We start from the raw sequence: 22,527 nt of genomic DNA, 5'->3' as shown, positions 1-22,527 counted from the left end.
CTCCTGTTTTGTATTCAATGAAACGATACCGACACCTACAGTTTGTTTTTGACAACTGCTAAATGACTGAATTTTTTTCCCCCAACATATTTGTTTATTTATTGTTGTATAAAGTACAATAATGACATGACAAGCACAATGCAATATTAACATACTAATACGACATGAACAGAACAGAACATAGCCAGGGGACAACCATACAAACAAACAAACAAACAAACAAACAAACAAACAAACAAAAAAGAAAATATATCAAATTACACAAAGTTCAAATCTGTTGCATAAATCAGTGGTTTTGATAGCTTTTCTATTTTTAGAGTATTGAATGTTTGAAATATACTAGGTAAGCTCAATTTTAAAAATTAAAAAAGAGGGTTTGAGATTTGAGAATTTACATTTGTGAATGTAGTATTTTGCCAAAAATATAATTAAATGGATTATGTAATGTTGATCTGATTTATTAGCAGGATATGAGTATATATAAATAAATGACTGAATATGAAACTGATTGGAAATGTTGACCACTGTAGAGTGTACAGAGTTTTTTTTTTTTTTTTTTTAAAGCAAATTGTTTTTTACTGACTTCTTTTTTTTTCTTTTTTTTTTTAGATCCAAACAATCGCTTGATTTGGTGAACTTTTACTTTATTTTAATGAATGATGGGTGAAGACGGTCAGTGGGATCACTTTGATGCTAATGTGGAAATTATTTGGGTCATTGTTTTTATTAAATGGCATTTGACGTCACCCATCTTCTACTGATATAAATATAGATCCACAGTATGTTTGTTTTACATACAGACACGGACACTTTTATTTTATATTTTATTTTATTTCATTTTACTTGGGGTATTTGGGCAGTAAATGGAAGTAATAAATTCATGTTATTCTCATTTTTTCCTCTCAGTTTATTATTATTATTATTGTTATTATTATTATTATTATTAGTAGTAGTAGTAGTAGTAGTAGTAGTAGTAATAGTAGTAGTAGTAGTAATAGTAGTAGTAGTAGCAGCAGTATTTTATTCATAGTTTAAAGCTTACTTGCCTGTGTTTTATTTCTAAATCATTGTCTTTACCTGCTCTGTGTTTTGCTTGATTTGGTGAACTTTTACTTTATTTTAATGAATGAAGGGGGAAGACGGTCAGTGGGGTCAGTTTGATGCTAATGTGGAAATTATTTGGGTCATTGTTTTTATTAAATGGCATCTGATGTCACCATCTTCTACTGATATAAATATATAATAATAGATCCACAGTATGTTTGTTTTACATAGGGACACTTTGATTTTATATTTTATTTTATTTCATTTTACATGGGGTATTTGGGCAGTAAATGGAAGTAATAACTTCATGTTATTCTCATTTTTTCCTCTCAATTTATTACATTATTATTATTAGTAGTAGTAGTAGTAGTAGTAGTAGTAGTAGTATTTCATTCATAGTTTAAAGCTTATTTGCCTGTGTTTTATTTCTCTTTCATTGTCTTTACCTGCTTGGTGTTTTTCTTACATAACTGTGTATTCATTATCCTACCTTGTGTGTTTGTTTTAAGGCTGTTTACAAATGCAATGCAAATTCAGTTTATTATGTGACAACACTTGGTCGCCCTCTAGTGCAGACCAGACAAACAACATAGTAGTTTTCTAGTTTCACTTTTCTTCCATGGCTTGTAAAGTGTGACGCTCTTTGATAGAAAGCGAGGATCCGCCGTGAAATGTCTAAGGTCAGTGATTATTGTAAATGTTCTAGATGCGTAAGGGATTCTGGTACACAATCGCATCTTCCCCCAAACATAAGATGCGTCGATTAGTGTGTGCGATAGGCCGGCAGACGTGTGTAGATGTGTCTGATTTTTCCACTTCCTTGACAGTGCATTGAGCATTTCGGCTTTTCTTTTTTGTCGTAGACACAGGCCATCATACTCTGTTGGCACCCGGACGCGCAGCATTTTACGCATATTTTGACTTATGGCAGCAAATTAGACCAATAAACTCACATGTGACAGAAACTGTTGTAATGTGAATGGCATATGTGTAATGTACATGTCTGGTTCAGAAGTAGACGTGCTGTTGTGATTGTTGTAGTTTGTTATTGTGGCATCAGGATAAAAATACACTGTAGATCGGAAGCAGGAAGAAAGGAAACAAGGGGCGTTAACGTCAACTGTCACAGTCTGCACATGCTGGAGCTTCTAGTCAAGGATATGAACAACAGAACATCTAAGGCAAGGGGGTCAAAAGTCACTTTAGTTCAGGGGCCATATTCAGCTAAATTTGATCTGAAGTGGGCTGGACCAGAAAAATAATAACCTATAAATAATGACAACTCCAAATTTTTGTCTTTTAGTGTAAAAAAAACCCATTAAATTATGAAAATACTTACTTTTATAAATTATTTAAAAAAATAAAAAAAAACACCTGAAAAAAATTAAATTTTAATTAAAAAACGTAAGAAAATTTTGTGCAATTTTAACAATATTATTCCTCCACTTATTTGTCCATGTGCATTATGGATCAGATCTACAAAGATACTAAACACTGGGGAACAGGCAGAAAAGAGTTCAAATTGTGCTTAATTTCCTTTAGACATTTCAGGTTGTTCATATTTTTTCAGGTTATTCACATTTTAGTGTTACAGGATAGTTTGTGAATGCAAATATTTTCATAATTTAATGTTATTTTTTGCACTAAAACAAAGGAAAAAAAATTAAGTTGTTAATTCTACATTTTTTTTTGGCTTAATTCACGATTTTTTTTCACTTAATTGAAGATGTTTTTTTTTTTTTTTTTTTTTGCTTAATTCAAGATTTTTTTTACTTAATTGAGGATTTTTTTTTGGTCTTAATTCAAGATTTTTTGCTAAATTTGAGATTTTTTTTTGGCTCAATTGAAGATTTTTTTTTACTTGAAGATTTTTTTTTTCTTTTGGCTTAATTCAAAATTCTTTCCTTAATTCAAGCAAAATTTTTGTTGCTTAATTCAATTCAAGACTGTGGAATTTTTGCACTTGGCAAAAACATCCCAGGGGCCAAACTGGACCCTTTGGCGGGCTGCATTTGGCCCCCGGGCTGCATGTTTGACACCCCTGATCAAAGGCAAGGGTGTCAAAAGTCATTTTAGTTCAGGGACCACATTCAGTTCAATGGCCAGACCAGTGAATAATCGCATAGTAAAGTATATATAATAACTCCAAATTTTTCTCTGTGTTTTAGAGTGAAAAAAGTTAAATTATGCTATGACAATGTTTACATCTACAGACTATCCTTTAACCCACAAAGACCCAAACATCCACCGGTGACCTATATTGTCTATTAATGTACAGTATTTTAAACCTGTTGATCCACTCATTTTATCAATACATGCAAATAATTGGTGTAAAATGCAGTTTGTCATCTTTTCATGGTCATCAGATATGACCCATTTGGAATTTCAGAGGCTCCATGGTTACCATGGAAACACTGTCATCGTCTACAACACTGATTCATCAGTAAAAGCCATGTAGTTTGATAAATGACAGTGGTTGTAAATGCTTGTTTTTATGTTCGGTTAATGATATCTTTGCTGAAAAAGTCACTTTTTCTTCAGTTTTCTATGTTTCTGATTTAATAATCCTCAACTTTACTCTGAGCTTTTATGAACATTTACAAGATCAGTCAATTAAATACAGAAAAATACCTGATTTACACTGAAAAAAAATGCAAAATAAAGAAGATGATATTACAATAAATGATGATAAATCACTTAAGAAAGGTTAAATGTGGAGAACAATTCATTTGGGAATTGCCACAAATATAGCACTGGGTCTTTATGGGACAAAAACATGAATAATATGAACCTGAAATGTCTTAAGAAAATTAAGTGCAATTTTATTAATATTATAGCTCAGCAGCTTATCATTTATGCATGTGCATTTCAACGGATCACAGTGGATCAAGGAAGGCACAAAACATTTAGTAACAGGCAGAATATTGTTAAAATTGCACTTACTTCTCTTAAGACATTTCATGTTGTTCATACTTGATTTTATTTGTGAAAGGATAGTTTGTAAATGTAAACATTTTAATGCAATTGAACTTTTTTTACACTAATACAAAAAGAAAAATTTGGATTAGTCATTATTTATTGGGCTTTATGGTAGTATTTTACTGGTCTGGTCCACTTAAGACTGAATTGGACTGTATGCAACACCTGAACTAAAATAATTTTTAACCCTTTCATGCATGAATTACAAGAGCCTTAATTAAGATTTTTTTTCCTGAGTGTTTTCATTACTCTAGGCATTAAAAAAACAATGCAATTAAAACCATTTTTATGAACCTATTTTTCATGGATTTGTAAAAATGTCTACTCAGCTGGATACCATACATTTCATTTTTGAAGAAAAGTCATGTATTTGCTGACATACTGTGTGAAGATTTTGAAATAATAACATTTTTAATGCAGCTAATCTGATGTTTTCTCACATTTTAACATACTCTAATGCTAGTTATTACTCACTTCATGGAGATAATATGCAAAAAAAACCCTTTTTGTTAAAAAAAAAAACAAAACAAAAAACCCTGTTAATTACAGTCTAATAACAATAACAAGCAATTGATTTACACTCAAACGTGTTAGTGCAGATTAGGTTTATCAAGAGGAGCAAAGTTACAGTAATGGTATGAATATCAGTGTATGGGATGATGCATGAACATCCACTTTGTTGGCTGATATAGAACTAAAACCACAAAATTGGTGAATATACAAAAGAACAGCTTTGAATAGCTGTCCGCTGTAGTGACCACTGTGCATGAAAGGGTTAATACTCTTGATTATTAATATCTTCAGTGAAATTTTTGCATTTCTGAAATTCACCCCACAGGCCTGATTGGACCCTTTGTGGGCTGGTTTTGGCTCATGGGCCGTATGTTTGACACCCCTGATCTAAAGTTATACTAAAAGGATTGTAAAGTAAATGTGTAAATAGTCAAGCATAAACATTAAGATTAAATATGATAGTTGTATTTCTCTGTGTCTTCTTTGTTTATAACAAAAAGAGTCTAATTGGTGACGGCTGATAAAATGGGCGTTAAGGATGATGTTGATGTAGTGTCCTAGTAACCCCCAATAGAGGGTGTTATATTATCAAATATGTCTCCTTTCAGTTCCTCTTGTAATGGGTGGGGTCTCTGAAATGTATCTGATAGTAAAATGCACATGTTCATGAAGAGACAAGAATAGTTTTGGCCTGTTGTCATTTTATTCACGTTGCTGTGCCCTCTGTGACATTTTCACGCTGCTGTCAGTGAAAACCCTGCAGGTACTGAGTGTCTTTTGCCCTCAGCAGTGATTGTGTTTCCTCCAGCAGATGGCAGAGCTGGGCAGGACTGTGAGGGTGAGTGGTCTGCCCACAGAATTAGAGGAGGACAGGTTGGAAGACAAAATATTAATCCACTTCCTAAGAACCAGGAACGGAGGAGGGGAAATAGATTCTGTCACCACCATCAAGGCAGCGTCTGCTTCTGCCCTCATCACCTTTGAGGAGAGTGAAGGTCAGTAAGGATGGGGTATGGAGAGGATATTATCTAAAAAAAAAAAACAAAACAAAACAAAAAAAAACAAAGCAAAAAAACCAAAAACATTTCTGTAACAGATTATTTATGTTAAGAATTATATCTGTGTTAATACCAGACACAGGAAGGCTAGTTTTGAAATGTAATATGTTACCAATTTTCAGTTAATAATGAGCAATTTCATTTTTTAATTTATCATAGTAATACACTGTTACCAAAGTTGGAACAATGTTGTTTTCAGGTGCATTCCTCTTTTTATTCCTATTTATCACCTTGGACCAGGTACAGTGATTATACACTGAGCCCCAGCTACACTTTATCTATCAAGAATAAATCACACTGTCACAGTCATTTCATGAGAAGCAGTTAAAATATTTTAATCCAACTTTATCAGCAACAGTGTGTAATAAATATTGATAAATGACTTATAAAAGCTTGAATGTCAAGAAAAAATCATTTGGAGGTCTACACAAAACTACTTCTAGGTCTGTAAGGGTTGATATCAGGTCACTTTCCAAACATTTGTCTGTTTTTCTTCCTCAGTGTTTCTCATTTGACACAACTCTGATAAACTCGAGGGAAAATAAATCTGTCAGATTATGTGTTCCCAGACTTTTCAGACTGGCCGTTTATCTGACCAAATATCCAAACAGATCCAATTATTTTATCAGATCTAGTGCATCTCCACTATTCTCATGATTGATTTGTATTGTGATTTTATTCATCAGTCAACGATTGTTGAAGCATCTCAATACATTGAATCCAGTTTCTGTATCACTACACATGCCTGCAGTATTATCAATTAAATAAGTATAAATGTGAACTCTCTTCTATTTGGAAAGTGTTTTCAAACATCAAACTACGATTATTTATAATATAAAGACCCACATCTTTTTAACACCAAAACTTGTGTGACCTACATATTCAACATTACAAAACCATAACATGAACCCCTCTGCAGTGCATTAGAGTAGAGATGTGAACATTCACTGGCTTCATGATTCAATTATGACATCTGCATCATGATGCATCTTTGAATCGAGACATTTCCACTCCTCTAGTATCAGTATTATTTGTTGTATCTGATATCCAGTTAAAAAATGCAATACATTTGCAGCCTGTTGTCTCCGGTCTGGATAGTTCCCTTCCCACAGCACTGCTTGACTGGTTACACATTACAAATATTAAACAATATCACAATAATCAACACATAATACTTATTTTTTTGTAATTCCATCAGTTCAGTGTGTAAATTGATAGTACTGAATTTCTGTATTTACCATCAGCTTAAATGCCCCCTAGTAAAGTTTTGCATGGCAATTATTATACGAAATGACACAAACACTTGAATTTTACAGCAAATTATATTAGTTCTAAATACCAGTCAATCACATACATCCCTACTGATCAATATTAGTATCAGGCTGAAAAAAATCAATCAATTCCTACCTTGTCTTTATTTTCCTAAAAATAGTTTAAACTACACAACTTATTTCATTTACAAACAAATAATGAATCAAAAACCTTGTTCAACCTTGTCTAGTTGTAGAAATAGGACGTCCTCATTGTGGCTTTCCTGTGTCTCAAAATTTGTTAAAAGAAGGTTTTTCTGCAGGGCAACAAGAACAAATGCATTCTTTGTGCTTTTTACTGCCAAGGAAATATTCAGTTTTAAGGCTTTTGTAACCACTTAAATTACAGTTTTTTTTTTTATCAGTAACTGTAACTAATTTCCTCCTAATACGGATTAATATTCAGATCACAACAAAAACGATCATTGTTTGATTTAATTCACTTTAACCCTGAAGACTCAATTTAATTGCAGTCATTTACTGAAATATCAGCGACGTATTGTGCTTTGTTGGCTGTCAACAGTGATTTAAAGTGAGCTGGAATGTTGGCATGCAAGTCAGTGGAGTAGCCAGTGTTAAAAGGCCTTAGTCAGGATGCCTCACAGTCTGAGATTGATTTTCCTCCGGTGACCCCTCTCACACAGTGGCACAGAGAGTTATTCAACAAAACCAGCATATTCTGGAAGTGGATGGGAAGAAGTATCAATTGACTGTGACTGAGCATCATGAAGGCCTGGACGCAGACAAGGTATTTAAACAGGAATGTTGGAAAATATTTTACCAAACGTATGATAAACTGTACAATAAAATCCATTTTGTCTTCAATTATCATAGGTCATCTTAAGTTTATCAGCAACTCTGAACTGCAGTCAGCTGTCCGGAGGAAGAACGGCACTGACGAGCCTTCATAGGAGCAACCCCGATGTCCAGATAAACTATAGCACTACTGGGGAATTTTGCACATTGAGTGGCAGCTACTCCAAAGTCCAGGCTGCATTGGCTCAGCTGCTTGGTCAAACTGAAAGTCCACAGTCAGAACAAAACTCAGGTCCTCTAACCAACAGTGACTACAACCCCAGTCATACGACACCAGCACCTCATGTTCAGGAGTCAGATGATCAAACCAGGAAGCGTAATAAGAAAAGAGAAAAACAAAACACTGAGAAGCAATTTAATGAATACAAATCGAGTGTATATCGGGATCTGACTCCTGGTGGTTATGCCTGGGAAGACACTGGCCAGGTAGAAGGTGCAACTGCTCAGCCCCCTGGTCTCCCTCCCACATCAGATGACGACTTTTCACTTATTGTGGATGCGGACATGTTCCAGTACCTGCAGAAGCAATGTGGCGAGGAATACCACCACATCCTCCGTCAGTACAACGTTGAGGTCGTGGACTTTACACATCAGGGACTGACCACTCTGCTTCTACAGGGGGAGGGTAGTCGTGATCAAGAGCACCTCAGACGGGCAAAAAAGGAAATAAGTAGACTCTACCAGGAAAATGAGACCAAGATCTGTCGATCGCAGCTACCTAAAAGCATCCTGTCCCCCAAAGGAGGCCTGAAAAGGGCTTTGGAGAAATTAAATCTCCGACTCCCCAAGCTGCTTCTGAATGAAGATGAGAAAAATGTTTATATTATCGGGAGCAGTGATTATGTTTCTGAGGCTAAACAGTTTCTTCTCCTGGATCATGGTGAGGTGGGGGGCAAAAAGGAGGATGAAGTCAGCCCTCGAAGGTTTTCATTTGATTCATCAACGTCTGCTGATGAGGCAAGACCGCCCCTCGGTGTTTCCCCCGCTGCCAGGCCCGTGGATGATCTCATAGATCAGATGGTAAAGTCAGGGGAGGATGAAAAGAAAGCTGAAGGATCCACAAAGTATAAAATTGCTGCTCAGTTTAAAGACTCAAGGCTGACTCCATTAGGTGGGAAAACCACTGACTTTACCTTACGAGGGTCTTCCTATTCTAACAGACCAACACGTCCAGGTCCGATGTTAGGACATGATGTACTGATGGAAACCAAAGGGACCAGTGAGGAAAGAGTCTCTGGAGCAGGCGCACAAAACAGCGGAGGGGATGTCTTGTTTAAAATAGGCAATGCTTTTCCGTCATCTGTCTCTATGCAGAATAAAACCTCTCCGACCTCAGATTTATTGGATACTCGACCAAAAGATTCAGCATTTTCCATTAGCACAAGTCCGTTTGATAAGTTAGGAGGTGGTAGTCTTCCACCTGCTGGATCTGGAGCCGCCTTAAAGCGAGCCAGTAGTTTCTCAGGAATGACACAGCAAAAGACTCAAAATATAAGTCAGGAGAGCCAAGACGACCCAGTCAAAGCCAGAGGCAGGTCTTCCAGTTTCAGTAACAGCACAAAGACAGACAAGCAGGAAGTCTACAGCGCAGAGATTACAGTTAACCGGGTGATATGGAGGTACATTAAAGAAGCGTACGGTACCAGGGTCGAAGACCTGACCTCAGAAGTCCACATGAGAGAGAAACGCTCAGAAGGTACGCCTGGTCCCGTCATTGTTTTAAAAGGAGCAAACAAAGCCAAAGTGAGCTCATGTCAGCTGGGTTTACAGAAGCTCATCGATACCGTGGGAGAAGACTTTGCTGTGCAGTCGCTGAAACTGTCAGATCTTGGTGTCACTGATGCAGCAGATGAAAATTTACAAGCGTGTTGTGATGAGATCCGTGGCCAGTTCAGGAAGGTGACTCCTCAGATTTTAGAGAAGAATTTATATCTTTTAGGTCCACAGCAGTTGTGCTCTCAGGTTTCCGCGTTTTTGTACGAGGTATTTTCTGGAGGTTCAGCCCAAATAGCTGAACACGACTTTTCTAACACCTCCCCGAATCTGCATCATAATGGAAATCTGCAGCCTGTAGCAGTGGGTCACACGGGTAAAACTGAGGTGAGAGATGGTTTTCAGGAAAAGCCAGATCTTATGAATGGATCTGTCAGTCAACTGTCACTGAGGAAAGACCCTGTCATTAAGGAGAAAGTGAAAAGGACAAACGCCGTGCAGGTAGATGGTCGTAATGCTGAGGAATATGTCGGCAGCTCTGCAAAAAATGACAGCGTTAATGGAGCCGGGTCAGTAACAGCTGATGGCGTCAAAAACATGACACTACGGAAGAAGGACAAAGACATTAAAGACTCCACAGGAGAATCCACATCAGGTCAGGGAGTCCCGGCGTTTATCTGTGTCTGTGGGACTGTCGGCACATCACTGAAGAAAACTGAGTGTGGGGTGACCATGTGTTCGAAGTGTCTGGACAAAGTGCACATCCACTGCAGAGTCTGTCAAAAGAAGGAGCCCACATCCTGGGGCATCAGTGGCAAGATGAGCTCCTCGAAACTACACATCAGCTTACCAGGTTATAGCAGACACCCTGCTATCAAGATCACCTACTGTATTCCTGACGGTATTCAAGGGGTGAGATTCTTTAAAATATTAATGTTACCAACAGTGTGTATGACAGAATAATGTGGATTACCTGTTACATCTTTGGTTGCAGCGTTATTTTATGAAATGGTTAAGTTTCAGTTAAATCGCAACGTTTCTCCAGTGGTGGAAATAGACCCACTGATGTAAAAATGCTCCATTACAGGTAAAAGAACTTGGCATAATATAATCCTATGCACAGCTGCAGTGCTTTATTGCAAAAAAAAATTATAAGTAATAAAAATAAATAATTATAATAAAAATAAATAAATAAATAAATAATAATAATAATATTTGTAAAAATTGACTCTGTGATGCAGGTTTTTGCCTTATCACAGGGGTTTTCAGACAGGTAGGGTGGTTACAGATATGATTGACAGCTGTAGTAACCAGTCACTGTTCTGATTCAGCCAGCTGTGACATGGACGTGATGCATGGAAATGTGGCTTCAGTTTTTTATAACAGCATTAAATGGCTTCAGTTTCATCTACATATATACTTAGCGCCATTAAAAACACACAGGTCAGAATAATATGTATATTTGGAGATAAATTAAATGAATTGGTTTGGGGTTTCCTTCATATTAAAGAGGGAAACATTGGTCATTAGAGAATGAATTGTGGACAAATTCTGATCAGCTTAACACGTTTATTCAGTCACTGAATACAGGTACTCAGAAATTGAAAGTGTCATCATTCAATATCAGGTGTGTCCACCTCTGACTTCCAAACAAGCAGTGCAGCGACGTCGCATGGAACTAATGCCGCGTTTCCACTACATGGAACCGGCTCGACTCGGCTCAATTCGACTCGGGTACCAGGTCCTATTCCTGGAGACCGTTTCCATGACAGGATACTACAGACTTCAGAGTACCTGGACATCATAGCGATGCGGCACGTTACTTCTGTGTCGTCTGCTCAGAGTTGCCGATAAACTCACTCGTTGTGTGTTGTCTCGTCAAGCTCATGCTGAATATTTACGTTGGCCACCAAAGACTGAATCTCCTGAGTGAATGGTGTAGTTTTGCGGACTGTTATGTGAATTAACCTACTGCTATATTTACTGTAAACTTCTGCATCTGTTTCTTGTAAAACGGCAGGTCACAGAGACAACTCTCTGGCCAATCAGTGGTCTGCAGTGTTTACACGTCGTGTTTTAGTATCTGGTCCCCTGTCTTGGAACCCCGGCGGAGGTGATACCAAAAAACTAGTACCGGGTACCAGATTTCAGGTCCTTTTTCGTAATGGAAACGCAAAAAGACCAAGTCGAGTCAAGCCAAGCCGGTACCACGAAGTGGAAACGCGGCATAAGTCTCATGATCCTGTCCTGAGGGATATGATCACTCAGACGACTGATTGTACTGCGATGACAGCGCAGACGGCGAGCGACTTCAACACGGCTCAGACCTGCGCTTAACATGCCAGTGGCATATTCTGTATGTTGTATCGTAAGTCGTGGCATTTTGAGCAGGCAAAAACATTTTGGCGTTTTCTTTGCTGCCTTTATATTATACTATACTGTACTATATATACTTTATATCGGCTTTTGGCCAGACCTAAAGTTACCAGTCAAGTGTGACTCTGTACAAGAGGTTCGACTCAATGTCTGACATTAAGGGATTAGTCCAAACGCTGATGTCACGCGTCGTGAATGAAAAAAAATACAGCTGTTAACTGTGTAACTCATCTCGTAAGCAACATACACAAAATAGGCACCTGAGCAAATCATTTTCTGGAAATTACACCACATGTTTGAACTGTACGTTTTTAATGGCACTAAGTATATATTTAGTGGGTCTTTTTTCCACAAGATTTAGGCTCCTACAACTTTAAGATACACTACCTAAGTTTTAGCTGCAAAAGTAACTAAAGTATTGAAGTAAAAGTACTGCTTTGGTCTCTGACTATATTGATTTTATTATAATGTTGTAGCTGCTGGACTGGGCCTAGGTTTATAAACAGAGTTCATCACATGATTAATGGGAGACAAAAGAAGAAAACAAAGTTCTGATACACAAATCTGTTTTCTTTTTTTTTTTACTTTTCTAATCTTTGATTTTTGTTGGATATTGACTGATTTGAACCTTTGCTGAATTGAAACCATATGTGAAGTCTGGAGAGAAAAATCGCTGTTTGGTGGAGCTGTTAACAACCCATAAACATCTGAAATGAGTCGACTACACTGTTTTTTGTAGGATGACAGATGGAAAAAATGTTTGAAAACACAGATTTAATCTTCAACATTTCAGTATTTTAACATGTAAAGACTTACAACTATTTTTATGGCAGCTTCCAAATGAATTTAACTCTACATCTAGCCATTCCCAGAGTAATTTAACCTCTGAATTTGGCATTTTTCAGTGAAAATCAAGTGTTTTTCCATATTTAGTTTACTGATTATGTAGACATTCATAGAAGCTCAAAGTAAATTCAAAGGCAATTTTATCAAAATAGAACAAAACTGAACAAAAAATGACCTTTTCAGCAAAATATATTATTAAGTGAATGTAAAATCTATTATCATTTATCAAACTTCGTGGGTTTTACTGGTGAATCAATGTTGCAGAAGATGACAGTGTTTCCACATTCATTTCTAAGCCTCTGAACATCCAAACGGGTCATATCTGATGACAATGAAAAGCTAAGAAACTAGATTTTACCTAAATTATCTAAGTGTATTGACAGGATCAGTGGTTTGAGACTAATGAAACATTGAATATCAGTAAGTGCTTTTGTTTCTCAGTGGCTGTTTAGCTTAATATACCACTTATTGTGTAAAATCTTCATCTAAAAAATAAGTTAAACAGTCAGACAAATGTAAGGGAGTAAAATTTACAATATTTGCCTCCATATTTTAAGTATAAAGTAGCGTAAAACTGAAACTGAAATCAAAGCTGTATTTAAACTCTTGAGTAAGTGTACTTCTCTGATCTTTTCTTGTTGTACACCTCATACAGTGTTATGTATTCTGTGCAGGGTATTCATTATAGGGCAACCGTGCACCATTATGCTCTATGTAATGACCTTTTGTTTGAATACAAGTCTTCTGATAGATGTCAAGAAGCGTAATGCCCTTAATGAAAGCTTATGTGACTTATGTGTTGGATATTTGCATAGTAAGTGGTGCATTTTGTGTATAATGAGGAGAAATGATGAAAGGATTACATTGGCGCTGTTTTGCTTGCGTTTCTTGCCAGAACATTCTTGATTTTAATCAAATGTTGTTGAAAGTAAAAACAGGCTTTCTGTGTGAAGTGCAGAGCAGGAGAGTGAGCTTTAACCCTCCAGGATCTATGATCATGTCAGGGTGATCATTAGGTTTCCAAAGCGCCGTAACCAAAGGTCACCTGGAGCACTGCTGTCGACTCCACATGAAAGTGACTGGAAACTCTCCTAGTTTTTGTTTGACGTTGACAGACCACGTAAAACCGGAAACATGATTTAATTTGATAAAACAAAAATATTCAATCTTACCTATGTATGTTCATGTTTGTAACCTTTATTTTACTTTTTCAAGTTCCAAAATGGATCCAATAGCATCTTTTTTCATTGGGATTTGATGTTTTTTTCACTTTGACCTATTTATTAGCAAACTGGGCCCAAAAATACACAAAAATTAAGTGATGCCAAGCACAACAAACCCCACCCCCTCGCATGTATTGTAGCTTTTTTTGGCATCGATCCAGCTGATGTCATCATGTCTATGCATGTGCTGATGTTAGCATATCAATTACCTCTACATATGTGCCAAGTTTGAAGTAAATGGAAACAAAATTTGATGTTTTTATAGACATTTGAAATTTCGCCCATTATAAATAAATGGGAAAAGAAATAAGATTTTAAAATTCATAAAAACTTTGATCTACTTTTCTCAAAATGTAACCACATCTATTCTGTGTCACTGGCAATCTGTAAACCCAATTTGGTGTGAATTTAACCAATACTTTTGCTGCTACAGACATTTAAAATTTCACCCATTACAAATAAATGGGATTTTTTTTTTTTTTTTTAAAGAATTCATTAAAAATGGAATCTTCGACCTACTTTTCCTAAAATGTAATGACATCTATTCTAGGTCATAGAAAACCTATAAACCCAATTTGGTATGAATTGAACGAATAGTTTTGCTGCTACATACTTTTTAAATTTAGCCCATTATAAGTAATAGGGAAAAATAGATTTAAAAAATTAATAAAAAATTGGAATTTTGACCTAATGTTCCCAAAATGTAATCAGATCTATTCAGGGCCACTGGCAATCTGTAAACCCAATTTGGTATGAATTCATTAGTTTTGCTGCTAGAGTGTTAACAAAGAAACAAACCAAACCAAAAACAATACAGGGTAATTATTATCAGATCATATAGATACAGTTGTGCTAAAACAAGACACCAAACAAGGGTATGTCAAACATTTTTATCTGGGTATATAAAAGGCAAAATCAGAAATATTCAAACTAGGGTTGACAACAGGACTATGCTTGTGTAGAAGTGTTTTCTGATACCTACAGACATCATTTCTGACTGATTTGTTTTCTGTCCACGTTACCAGGAGCATCACCCTTCACCAGGAAAACCATTCCAGGGAGGTACGTTTGAAGCGTTTCTCCCAGACTGCGAGACCAGCAGGAAGCTTCTGCCAAGGCTGCAGGAAGCCTTCAGGCAGGGACTCACCTTCACAGTGACGGGTAGAGACACCGGAGCCAGGGTCATCTGGGACGGCATCCCACACAAGACCAGCGTATACGGAGCCAAGTCAGGGTGAGTGAGGCCACGGGAAGATGTAACTGAGCAGCAGATTTAAAGGTCACACATGGAAATGAATCTCACATGAACAGCCTCTTTTTTGTCTTTTCCAGGAACGGTTACCCAGATTCCACTTACTTGACTCGCTTGTCTGAGGTCTTGACCTCTCATGGAATCGAGGAGTCACCGGCAAAATCTCAGAAATAAATGCAAGAGAAGTGGTTTTGGAGTTTAGAGCCATTTGCACTCTGTTCTGTTTGTCGATAAAAATTCCAGATTATATGGCTCAGTTGTACAACGTCCATAATGTGTAATGGTTTATGTAGGAGGTGAAGTGTTTTTCTGACAGTAGAGTTATGGGTGGACTTTTGTAATCAATGTGCCTCTCTGATGAGTAATATTTTAAAGTTAGCTTCATTTTTTTCACCTAACATTCCTCAACAGTTTTATATCTGATTTCATATTACTTATTACTGTTTTATATGGTTTAGTTCACATATTATTGTACAGATGTGTGTGTTATTCAGTCAGAAATTGGTTTTTAAGGAGCCACTGTTGCAAAATTGTTATGAAATTGATTTATTTGTTAGCTAGATCTTTGTTTTTATTAATTTTAGTCTGAAATAAAAAAACACATCCCCTGACTTTTTTTGTTATGCTTTTTTTATTAGTCCTGGAAAACATGTAAGGCATATGGTAACATTACACACTGAAGCGTTACAAGCTCTAGAGGCCATGTGGACAACATGGCACCACGCAGTAAACCCAGAGTCAAGCACAAAAGCAGCATCAATTCAAAGGGTTTAAAAAACAAAGTTGAGACGAGAAGAGTGTTTGCAACCAGGAAAAATACAATACAATTGAGGACAGAGTGGAGGAGAACTAGCTTAGAAATCAACCTGTTGGGTATGCCTTGTAGAAAATGACCAGTGGTGTCTGAACTCTTAACAGGAGGTGAGTAGCAGGATGGATGTTAAGTTTCTGAAGCATTCCCAGAGATAGGTTAAGGTATCATGAATGTACCAGTCGGCCATGTCGGTGCCCATGCTGAAGGTGAGGACAGGGAGTCAGGTGGGTTGGCTGCAGTTGGTATTTTGATACGACTGGAAGAGCATTCTCCTCCCTCACATCACACCACTACATGATAACTAAACTACGGTGAAGAAACGAGAGCTGTATATACACATGCTTTACTATCTGAGCAACTAAACATGCATTCGAGTTCTGTACATGACAAGCCCAGCCAGGTTGTACTTTCTTAGCATCTTTGTAATGTTACTTGGATGTTGCTGTACTATATTATCAGTAAAAAAAAAGCACTGCTTAGGATCCATAAGCTGCAGGCAGATGTAGTTGTTGGGGTTTTTCTTTTAGTGTGGAAGAGTGAAAGAGTGGCTCCGCATGTGGAAATAACCCACTGACTGAGTTCTTTCCTCTGAGTACTAAAGCTTACATCAAACACTGAAGGAAATTGGTGTGACAATTGTGCAGTGAACTCAGTGAAGGAGGATGTTGCTGTGTTAGTAAAATCAAGTGGTTTCTCAGATGAGAAGAATAGCTGTTTGGAATGACCTGAGAAATCATATCAAAAGAAAGAAATTCACCTCAAAAGCTGAACGGTGGGTGACTGTGAGGGACTTGGCCAAGACTGACAGAAGGGACAGTAGCTATAGGGAATGCTACACTCAACACCTTAGTGCATTTTTTTTTTTTTTTAGACCTAAACCTACAAGTGCTAATTGGTAATATCAAATGTAAAACGTCAAGAAAATGACCACGTTGTTTTTGTTTTTACTTTGAAAAACTCTTTCTCCCGTGCATCTCTGAGTTTGTACGTGCTCTACACTTGCATAAGTGACTGGAAAAGCATTTCAAGATGACAGAAACTGCAGCTTCACCATTGTGGAAAAGTTCTTAGGCAGCCAGCCAAAGCAACAAGAGGGGTGGGCTTAGGTTTAACCAACGGATCCACTTGAACCCGAACCCCCGACATTAAAAACACCCGCCCCACTGATTGAGTTCATCTCAAAGGCATCTTAGCTACAAAAAAACCCAAAGGGAAAATGTTGAGCGAAAAAAATTATGATCAGTTTTCCACATGTAGATGAATGCATGCAATTTCAAATTCCAGATGTCAAAGTAGTGTTTTATTTGCTATGAATGTGTAGAGGGAAAGGAGGGGTGGTATGGAGTTTTTTTGGCGAGTTGCTGTTGGACTGTGACTGTTGAACCGGCCAAGAGGTTCTACGGATGCAGCACAGGAAAAGAAGTACGACTCTAATAATCCTTAAGTGAACTGAGATCAGCTGTGAAGCGGAAATGCTGTGTCTGGGGTAGGCCAGGGCTGAGCTGTGATCAGCCAATAAACTTGGCTTTTTGCAGCTGTGTTACAATATTGGCATCCCTGCACAGCTGTGTGAAAACATCTGCTCCCTCACTTGCTATACAATCCACTTGGAAACAAACAGAAAGAAACAGAATCCATAGAGAGGAATACCATGGAGCTTTGGATTTTGGAGTGGTTTAACAGATTTCTCTGGATATATCTAACTTTTGGTGGAGTTGTGAACCATAAATGCACCATTTCTTAGTTCCTTTGCACTGCGATATAGTTTGTAAACATGTAGGAGGAGGCAACCTGTTGTGATCATTTTGCGGTAGCTGAAAAAACACAGTGAAAACGATACAAATATGGAGGGAAATGCCTCGGATTGAGGTAAACTGTGCAAGGAGAGAGGCACGGTTCAGGCCTACAGTTGAACAAGACCAATCGGAAACTACAACTTGTGTTAAACCTTGTGTAAACTGCAGCAAAAACTGTCAGCACCCATGGGCATTTGGGTTAGAAATCTGACACACTCTTGTATTTTCTTCTTCACGGTTGACGGAAATGCATCGAAAAACAGAACTGTCGTCTGGGATTATTCTATATATATTTTTTATGCACTGTTAATATTCAAAGCAGTGACAGAGGAAAAATACATACAATTTGGCACACATGGTTTTGACCAACAGAAAGACTTTATCACATTTAAAAGGAGTGCAGGTTGACAGGTCCCCACATTACGAGTATGAGCTTTGAACTTTAAACCCTTGGATAACAAAAAAAAAACAAACAAAAAAAACAAAAACTAACAAACAAACAAAAATATAAATGTAAATTAAAATAAAAAAAAATAAGTAAAACATACTTTTTTTTTTTTCTTTACTGAAGCGTTTGTTTCTCACATGGCACTCGGAACAGAAGCACCGTCCACAGGTTCACAAAGGGAGCCCAGCAGATTAGAACAGAACACTAACCAGAGGCTGACAGGACACAGTCACTCCCCACACCAGCGTGACGGACGCACTCCAGCCCAGTTCGCATCACACCGCCCAGCTCCACGTTTTACCTCCCACAGTCGAGGATGGATGAATGCTTTGATTTTAGCTGCCACCCAGGAGAAGTTGGCCGGGGCAAGGACTGGCAAGCTGAAAATGAGAGGACCTTTACATGTGTTTTTTTTTTTTTTTTTCTCCTGTATGTGTGTGTATGTGTGTGTGTGTGTGTGTGTGTGTGGCACCTGTGCTTTCAGTGATTTTCAGCAGATACACTTGTGAGTCGATGATGGGAAACAGGTCGTGACTCTACAGAGCAGAATCAAAGCCTGTGGGACTGGAGTGCGACTGCCATGCTTGTAAGTGCATTAAGATCAGCGAGCAGAGTGCAAAATACTAATACCAACTGTCCTCATAACACAGGCCTCTTATCAGACGGGGAGAGAGATAGAAGAAAAAGGGGGAGGTGAGGGGGATTGGGTGGGTGAGGGAGGGAGGGAGCTACATAATACTGTAGCAGAGGAGTGTGTGTGTGAGGTGGGGTGGAGGGTGGAGGGTCAAGGGTAGGTGCTTTTAAAACCTGACAAACGACCTGAGGACACACACATCGTCACACACAATGGCACACCACACACAGCACATGAGGGAGGCCACTCATGCTAACACAACAACTTTTTTTTCCTCTTTTTTTTTTTTTTTCAATACATTTTGTTTTTGTTTTTTACAAAGTCACTAGTCACCATCTGAGTCTTGACACTGAGGCCGGACCCACAGACAGACACAGGCAGGTAGATAAATACATGAACAGACGTCTGCGGTTGAAAGTTTGAAGTGTCCTCCTACGTGAAAGATTTAAGATCCACCCAGTGGGATTTGTGTTAAAACACAAAGGATTATACTTAATAGGCTTCTGATATTACGCCAGAAATAGATTCAGTTCTGGCCAATAGGGGGAGCAGTGTGTTTAGTTAGTCAGCATACTGCTGGTTGCACACATTGTCAATACTAGATTCATATTTCATTAAAAAAAACTGTTCGGTCAAGTAATTTTCACAATCTTGAAAACACTTTTTAATATTTTATACTGGAATTTGTAAAACATTTTGCACCTGTTGGAATACTGGTTGACCTCAGCTGCTAAATACAGAGTTATAAAGGCAGAAAAGAGAGGGAGAGGGAGTCAGAGAAACAGACCACAGTGCCATCTCTGACGAGCCTGACGCCTGTTGCTATGCCGACCATAGAGAGGGAAATGGAAAGCGGAGGGAGAGAGAGAGTGGCGAGAAGCAGAGAGAAGGAGGGGAGACGAAGTATGGACGCCAGTTTGAATTGAATTCTCTTCTCGCAGGTCGGGCTGATCGACAGGCGAGCGGTGAAAGGAGCAGAATGCCACGGAATGCCTCGAGGAGGATCAGGGAGGAAGAAAAAGCCCTGATCCTGAGGAAAAAGACTGGTATTCACCTTCTTAACTTGCTCATTTTAGAGGCTTCACTGTCTCAGCATGACAGTGGCTCTTTCATCACATTCAGTGTATGTTTGTGTGTGTGTGTGTGTTTTAACAGAAACAAATTCTCTTTTAATTGGCACTGTGCACTTGTTGCCAACAGTTGTTCAGCTACAAAAATCTGTAACCAAGGAGGACGAAGCCGAGCAACGATTTCTGCCTCCCCATTCAACACTGCAAAGAAAGGCTCATTATGAGAGAAATTCATATTCGGACGAGTGCAAAACTGCAGCCACATGAACTTTGTGGCAACGCATGCATCGCAGAGTGATTTGCACGGACATTGATAAAAAGCTGTTACAAGTTAAGGCCATTAAAACATCACCGGCGCTAAGGTTTGCATGGCCTTAAAGCATTAACACTATTGTCTAAACATCATGATCAAAACCATGATGCAGAAATCTCCAGGGGGTGGAGCGCATCAGCCAATCACAGGCATGTCTGACTCATCCTCAGTGACATAACTAAGTGTTGGACACCATGAGAGCAACGTGTGGGTGTGGTTCTTGGTTTATCTGCCTGTCTTTGTTCCTGTCTGTGGGTCCGACCCGAGGGGGGGCGGTGGTGTGGGAGGAAGGGGGGACTCAGCACAGTGAGGGGGAGTGGGTGGGGAAGGAGGAGGAGGAGGTGGCAGGTGGAAGTCAGAGCAGAACAATTTAGCACAGTGGGAGTTGAGGTGCAGAGGGGCATGTGGGTTGAGGGCGGGGCCGGAGGGCAAGCATGGATCATGGTTGTCAAGGAAACAGTGATTTGCCCTAGGCCTGGACCACAGTCCTCCGTGGTTCTCTTGTGGCTTTAAGACCCGTCGGTGAAACCTTTTTTGAGTGATAGCTTTTACTCAATTTGGTGGAAAAGGAGGGATTAAAGTTGACAGGGAGTTATTGATTGTGAAATTTTCTCAGACTTAAAGACATGAGGGATCACCAAAATGGGGAGGGGGGTACGGTAGAGCCAGGCCTGAGGAATCACCGCTGTAGTGGACTCAAGAAGGTGAGGTGGTGGGGGAAGTGGAAGAGATGAAAGAATGACAGTGGAGTGATAATGCTGTAATCTACCCTAATGACTCCTTCCCATCCTTGCATAACCTCTACCCACACCCTTCCACCCCATCAATCCCCATCATCTCCAGACCCCCACCCCCACCCCACACCACCATCCCACACCACACACCCCCTGCTCCCAGGACATAAACTTCCCGCTGGTCTGCTTGACTCTCCAGTCCTCCCTCTCACTTCTCCTCCTTCTTGGGCTCTTCCTCCTTCTTCTCTTCCTTCTTCTCCTCCTTCTTGGCCTCCTCCTTCTTCTTGTCATCCTTCTTCTCCTCCTTCTTGGCATCGTCCTTCTTCTTGTCATCCTTCTTCTTGTCCTCTTTCTTCTTGTCCTCTTTCTTGTCCTCCTTCTTGGCCTCCTCTTTCTTCTCCTCCTCGGGCATTGGCTCTGTGGTGAGGATCACTTTGCCAATGTTGTTCCTCTCCTGCATCTTTCTCATGGCGTCACCCACCTAGAAACACGAGGAAATAGAAAATTACATAAGGCAGGATGAAAAAGTAGAGCCTGGAAAGAGGGCAAGGAGGATGTTATTTATACCTACCATTGAGAAAAAATTGATTGAGGGTGCATAGTAGTAGCTAGTTTCTTTTCCAGCAACAAGACATGCAATCTTGCACTCTATGTCTCCTCTTTTCCCTTATGACACCACTGAGTAAAAACAAATAAACAGGCTTGCAAGACTGCCTAATGTGCAGTATATCTCATAGAAATCACATTTGTTTGGATGAGACATTAATAATGCTTGAGGGGAAATGAAATTGTTGCAGCAGTTCAGTGGAAAGGAAACAAGATAGAACAGAAGAATAATAAAATCGACACCTACAGCAAAATGAGGCTTTCAATATCAGAGTATATTTAAACAAGCAGGAGTAAGTAACAGTTTGTTGGAAGAAAACTGTGCAAAATGATCTGTTTTTGCAGGATAATTTTGTTATATTTATTAACCCATAAAGACCCAAACAGCCACTGGCGACCAGAACCATCTACAGATCTCGAATGTTTAGTACCTGTTGATTTGCTAATCCTATCAACACATGTACATAATTGGTATAAAATGCAGTTTGTCATCTTTTTATGGGCATCAGATATGACCCATTTGGACGTTCAGAGGCTCTGTAGTGAATGTGGAAACACCATGATTTTCTACAACATTGATTCGACAGTAAAACCCAAGGAGTTCGATCAATGACAGTGGATGGAGACACTTTTTTGTGTCCTGTTATTGATATCTTTGCAGAAAAAAAACACTTTCTCTTCAGTTTTTTTGTTTCTGATTGAATAACCCTCAACTTTAATCTGAGCGTCTATGAACGTCTACATGATCAGTGAATTAAATATAGGAAAATGATGATTTTCACAGAAAAAAAGCAAAACACAGAGGATAATATTACAGTGTGTGTGCGTGTTATTAAACTTTTGTGTTTTGGCTTTAGTTATTGTTACATTTTGGATTTAACTAAGATCTTTCCATTGGATCATTACTGCAGTGATAAATACGCTTCAGTAACTGATGCAGTAAGTACAGTCATGGAAAAAATTATTAGACCACCTCTTGTTT

The 22,527-nt window shown here is 38.5% G+C and overlaps 2 protein-coding genes across 3 annotated transcripts in view; one reads left to right on the top strand and one right to left on the bottom strand.

The window, feature by feature from the left end:
* The first annotated feature begins 1,653 nt into the window (after positions 1–1,653).
* LOC115424347 (uncharacterized) lies at positions 1,654–17,140 on the top strand. 2 transcript variants are annotated; one of them, XM_030141553.1, is made up of 6 exons: positions 1,654–1,724; positions 5,348–5,531; positions 7,549–7,652; positions 7,739–10,345; positions 14,904–15,112; positions 15,211–17,140. In XM_030141553.1, exons 1-6 carry the CDS (start codon positions 1,716–1,718, stop codon positions 15,302–15,304), a joined length of 3,207 nt encoding a protein of 1,068 aa, XP_029997413.1. In that variant the 5' UTR covers positions 1,654–1,715; the 3' UTR covers positions 15,305–17,140. The 2 variants fall into 2 exon arrangements, with proteins under 2 accessions (XP_029997413.1, XP_029997412.1); XM_030141552.1 differs by having other exon boundaries at positions 1,677–1,724; positions 5,345–5,531.
* A 1,455-nt stretch (positions 17,141–18,595) lies between these two features.
* The window catches only part of vat1 (vesicle amine transport 1), a 70,609-nt gene continuing 66,677 nt past the window's right edge, over positions 18,596–22,527 (bottom strand). Inside the window, exon 6 of the mRNA XM_030141556.1 lies at positions 18,596–21,420. Within this exon, the coding sequence (XP_029997416.1) occupies positions 21,148–21,420 (273 nt within the window). The 3' untranslated portion in view covers positions 18,596–21,147. The remainder of the gene's footprint in view (positions 21,421–22,527) is intronic.

This window comes from Sphaeramia orbicularis, chromosome 8 (genome assembly GCF_902148855.1).
Source record: "Sphaeramia orbicularis chromosome 8, fSphaOr1.1, whole genome shotgun sequence".
NCBI classification, from domain to species: Eukaryota; Metazoa; Chordata; class Actinopteri; order Kurtiformes; family Apogonidae; genus Sphaeramia; species Sphaeramia orbicularis.
Note: the sequence above shows the minus strand (reverse complement) of the source record. Positions and strands in the feature narration are given on the sequence as shown.